The sequence below is a fragment of the Lipotes vexillifer genome, unplaced genomic scaffold, assembly GCF_000442215.2.
Source record: "Lipotes vexillifer unplaced genomic scaffold, Lipotes_vexillifer_v1.1 scaffold514, whole genome shotgun sequence".
NCBI lineage: Eukaryota > Metazoa > Chordata > Mammalia > Artiodactyla > Lipotidae > Lipotes > Lipotes vexillifer.
In genome coordinates this window covers 1213107-1218047 of record NW_006789975.1, presented here as the reverse complement: position 1 = coordinate 1218047, position 4941 = coordinate 1213107, and the positions used below count along the sequence as shown (strand labels likewise).

The following is a 4941-nucleotide window of genomic DNA, read 5'->3' as shown; positions in this document are numbered from 1 at the left end:
ATCCCTGCCATGCTGCTGACTCTGCTCGGCCTCAGCCTCTCAGGTACATGGGGGCACATGCTGTGTGTTTACATGTGTGCGTACATGTGAACTGATGTTCACATATGTGTACTGCACCTGTGTATATGTGAACGAGTGTGCGGGTGCATGTCCACGAGGGCACGGGTCCTAAATTCAAATGTGTCTCTGTGCTTGTGTGTGCACATGTGAACACAAGTGTGACGTCACTTTCATGTGTCAGCTTGGCTAGTACCCAGTTATTCAGTCCAACACTAACCGAGATGTTGCTGTGAAGGTGTTTTTCGGATGGATTTGCCTCAACCATCAATTGACCTTGAGAAAAGATTAACCTCAATAATCTGGGTGGACCTCATCTCATGAGATTAAAGGCCCTAAGAGCAAAACTGAGGCTTCCCTGGGGAAGAAGAAATTCCACCTGTGCACTGCAGTATTGGCTTCTGCCCAAGAGGCCCAGCCTGCCTCACAATCACATAAGCCAATTCTTTGCAATAAATTATAGATCTCTATATATCTCATGCAGGTTCTGTTTCTCTAATTCCTCTGGTTCTGTTCCCCTGATTGATGGAATGAGTGACTGTGTGGCGACATGGAGGTGAGCCTTCCTGAGGATGTACTCCCTAGTTGCCACCCTTCCCAGCTTCTGGGTCGCCCCTCCTGGCTGAGACTCCAGGCCATGCTTTGGAGAACAGAGTGGGAGACACCAGAGCTGCCCATTGCCTGCAGCCCCTGCCCCCACCCCTGCTCTTCCCACCCCAGCCGCGCATCCAGCATCCCAGCCCCTCACTCCTTCCCTGGCCCTGGTGGGCCAACTCACAGCCGGAGGAGACCATGCTGACCACGATGGATGTGGAGGTGCTGGAGCTCTGCACCAGCACGGTCACGAGGATCCCCACCACCAGCGCCGCCACCGGGTTGGACAGGATGGCATTGTCCTTGAAGATGTCGCCAGCCACCTTCCCTGGGGAGCATGAGCCAGCGTTGTCCGAGACCCTTCAAAACCCTTCCCTGGTTCCCTCCCCTCCGCCCTACCTCTCCCCTGAGGCTTCCCTGGGGAAGGAGAAATTCCACCTGTGCACTGCAGTATTGGCTTCTGCCCAAGAGGCCCAGTGTGCTTCACAATCACGTAGGCCAATTCCTTGCAATAAATCATAGATCTCTATATATCTCCCGCAGGTTCTGTTTCTATAATTCCTCTGGTTCTGTTCCCCTACCTCCGGCCAGCTGGAAGGCTGAGCTGAGCACGTCCAGGGAGCAGACAAAGAGGTAGAGGAAGACGAGCATCAGTGGTACCTTGAGGAGCGTCAAGCCAGCCTGGCACAGCTTCTGGGCCAACCCAGGCTCTGGAGAGGGGCCAGTCATGAGCACAGTGGCTGGAGGGCTCTGCCAGTGACTGCTGACACCCCTGCCACCCCGACCCAGGCCCACCTGGCTTCTGCTCATCTTCCTGGGCCAGCTTGGCAGGCAGCGGGTCATGGTGCTCCAGAACCTCCCCGTAGGGGCAGCCTTGCTCGGCGAGGGCCACGGGGCCCAGGCTGGGGAAGGCATAGGCTGAGGTCCCTGGAATCCTGTGCAGGACTGGGGAGTGAGGCTGGTCAGGAGTTCCCTGAGGCCCCATGTCCCGGGAAGGTTGGGAGGGGTGGGCAGAGGGGTGGAGGCCTCCCCACCGGGGTGGGATGTGGGCAACTGAGGGCAAGCGGGGTCCAGGGGTGGGAGCAGCACTCACCCTGCGGGCTGGGCACATAGGCAAAGGCCGCCCCACGTGTCATGTGCCCCCTACAGACTGGGAGTGGGGAGACAGCCCTGCCCTCCAGCCTCTCTCCGTAGGACATCATCCTGGGTACACACTGTGGGCCCTGCACATCAGGGGCACAGCAACACTGAGTGAGAACTGCCGTGTCCTGGAAACTCACACACACTCACACACCCATCCCTCCACACCCACACCCATACACTCACGTGCGCAAACACCCATGGTGTGTGATCACAAACATACCTCCAGCGAAGCACACCCTCCACACACACACCCCGCACACCCAGAGCTGCACACTCAGGTGCTCAGCACAGATTTGGGGATTCATTCATTCATTCATTCAGCAGTACTTATTGAGCATCTACTCTATCTAAGGCACTGAGCTTGATGCTGGGGTACAGCTGGCTAAATACAGATGCAGCTCCTTCCCCCAGGAAGCTCAAAGTCTAGTGGAGAATCAGATGTCAATGAAATAATCCCTAAAATAGATGGAACATGGCAATGGGAGCAAGTGTTCTAATGACAGATACAGGTGTCACCAGAGTGCCCCTGGGGCACAGGGGTTCATCCTCACAAATGAACTTCTTTCCCCATCCACCCTTACCCCCAGCAATAAACAAGCACTGATGGGCTTTTCTGCCATGAATGAGGCTCAGACCAGGACTTGTTTAGTTAAGGAGGGCCCCCATCCCGTCCCCAAGTCTGGGAAGACCTTGACTTGCTTTAGCTGCCCCTGAATTGCCACAGGAGTTCCCGGCTGTTGGGGTGGGAGTGCCCCAGTCTGCTTCAGCACCCCACCTTTCACCCCCAACCTTATTCCAAGGGCCCTGGCTGTGGGGTTGTGGGGCATGTAGAGCTGAATTCCAAGCCCTGGAAGAGCATGAGTCCGTTTTACTCTGGGGCAGTGAGCCAGGCTGGGCTGGGACTGAGATGTTATAGGGGACAGGAAACAGAGGCACAGTAAGGACAGAGGTGAGGAGCCTGTTTCCTACTAAGAGTTGGGGATGGGGTTGGGATGTGGGGACCCTGGACTCACCTCGGTGCTCTGTGTTTCAGCTCCTGCTCAGATGCTCAGGGAAGCCCTAGGGGCCTGAGGAGAACCTGGGATCCTCTTTATACCCTCGGGTCAAGGGCAAAGTCCCTGGAACCCTAGCTGCCCTCCCTCTGTTCCCCAATTAACCTCACCCACTAGATTCCTCCCGGTTAATTGCTAATCGTCAGCTCTGCAGGGGGAGTCTGTGGACAGGCTCTCCCCTCCTCCACACAGATACTCAGCTAGAACCATGACCCAGACCCAGCAAGGAGGGCACAGATACATCCCATGCCCCCAGGCAGAGACCCTGATGCCACTCAGGCACCTCCTTCCCAGGGTCCCCAGAGATTCCATGGCTCTGGCCCCTTGCCCTCCTTCTTGGCCTGACAGTACTCCGCAAGGAGTAACACAAACACCCTTCAGCCTTGCCTTGCATCTGGGTGTCTATGGGTCTCTCTGTGTGTCTTGAGGGGCATTTGGAGGAGAGGGAGTGTGTGATGGAGGAAGCAACAGAAGACAAACCCAGAGAAGCTATGTAGTGCTGAATTGTGGAGGGTCCAAGACCACAGATCCAGGATGTGAGCCTGAGGGAATCTGCCCCTGGCCAGACGGGTCAGGGCCTGGTCCGCATTTTAGAACGGTCCCAGGTATGTGGGGTTCGGATGTGTCAAAGGGAGTGAGTCTGGAAGCAGAGAGACCGGTTAAAAGGGTGATGCGATGGTCCAGGTGAGAGAGGATGAGGTCTGAATCTAAGTGGGAAGAAGAGGGATGGAGAGGAGAAGACGCATCCCAGGGACACTTGGGCAGGACAATTGGTGTTGGGAGGGTGGGAGGGAGAGGAAATATATCACAGTTGGGCTTCTGAATCAGTAAGTTGATGATAACATGAGGTCTGTTGTAGAGTCCCTGAAACCCAGACAGGGGTCTTAGGGAGTCTTTGAGAAGCTTATTTCTCTTTACAGGACCTTGGAGCCTGAGTTGGGGCCCATATTCACAGAGAGATGAGAAGGGAGCTTCCCTTCTAAAGGATTAAGATTTTCTCAGATCCAGGAGTGGTGAGTTCCATTCAAGATCTAGCTTGGGCAACTGTCTGAGTGACCTAACATCCATCGGCCCATCCATCCATCCATCCATCCATCCATCCATCCTTCCATCCATCCACCTAGCCAGCCAGCCAGCCAGCCAGCCAGCCAGCCTTGTGTCTATCCATCCATTTCTAAGCACAGTAGTTGAGTTCCTATTCCATGCTGAGCCAAGATTGCAAGGCCAGCTTCTCTCCTGATCCAAGAAATGGTCCAGTCCCTGAGTCGGCCTGGGATTCTAAGTACTCACCTCCCTGAGCCCTAGTCCCTTCCCTTATAAAATGGCAATGAGCATGAATTTTTCAGTGAGTTGTAGGATTCAATGAGATAAAAGACGCATCTCAGTCCCTAGAACAAAGTCCCTCAGCATGTTTGTTCTCTTCATGCTCTCATGCCCTTTTCACTGTCTCCAGGATGGCTGAAGTGTCCCTGCCAAAGAAATGGCCCCATCTTCTCTAGATTCTCAGCCCTGTTTCAGGTCAACAACTCTTGGCTCACCAGCTACTCTGTGTGCTCAGGGTCCCCTGAGCTACAAATCTTACTCAACGTCTTACACATCTTAGGGCAACACAGACAACAGACTCTGTCGAAGTGGCTAAGAGCAGAAAACAGGCCAGCCTGGGTTTGGATCCCAGCACCACCACATTGTGGCCGTGGTAGTTTAGGCCACAGAACCCACAGGGGAGAGAGGGGTTGGGGGGGGGCGGAGGTGCAGCTGGGATTGGTTTTGAGGAGAGTGACTGTAAGTCCTGGCTTGCCTGGCCAAGTCCAGGTTTATGACTGTTGGCCCAGAGTCCCCTTTCACTCTGCAAAGTGCCCTGGTTTGGACAATAAGCCATATAGTCTTTTGGCTTGTTCTGGAAGATTCTGGGGAACTAAGTCAGGGAATCAGCTACCCAGTGCTTGCTAGAAAGGTCTCCATTCATATCAAAAAGGAAAATAAAGACAATCCTGCTTCTCAAAAACGTCACTGTGTTGTTTAAAACACTGCCTTTTGTCCTTTTCCCTGTGCCTTTTCTATCTACTTTGGATTTTATTGTCTCTGGAAGACTGTA

General features: G+C 54.2%; 1 protein-coding gene across 3 annotated transcripts in view; it reads right to left on the bottom strand.

Annotated features, from left to right (window-relative positions):
* Positions 1-2858, bottom strand: part of SLC34A1 (solute carrier family 34 member 1) — a 13105-nt gene extending 10247 nt beyond the window's left edge. The window contains exons 1-5 of one of the 3 annotated variants that reach the window (XM_007463096.1): positions 2808-2858; positions 1745-1874; positions 1447-1596; positions 1233-1361; positions 836-979 (exon numbers count right to left, since the gene is read on the bottom strand). In XM_007463096.1, the coding sequence (XP_007463158.1) occupies positions 836-979; positions 1233-1361; positions 1447-1596; positions 1745-1853 (532 nt within the window). In that variant the 5' untranslated portion in view covers positions 1854-1874; positions 2808-2858. Of the gene's footprint in view, positions 1-835; positions 980-1232; positions 1362-1446; positions 1597-1744; positions 1899-2807 lie in introns of all 3 variants that reach the window. The other 2 variants (XM_007463095.1, XM_007463097.1) reach the window with 2 other exon arrangements.
* Positions 2859-4941: the final 2083 nt, after the last annotated feature.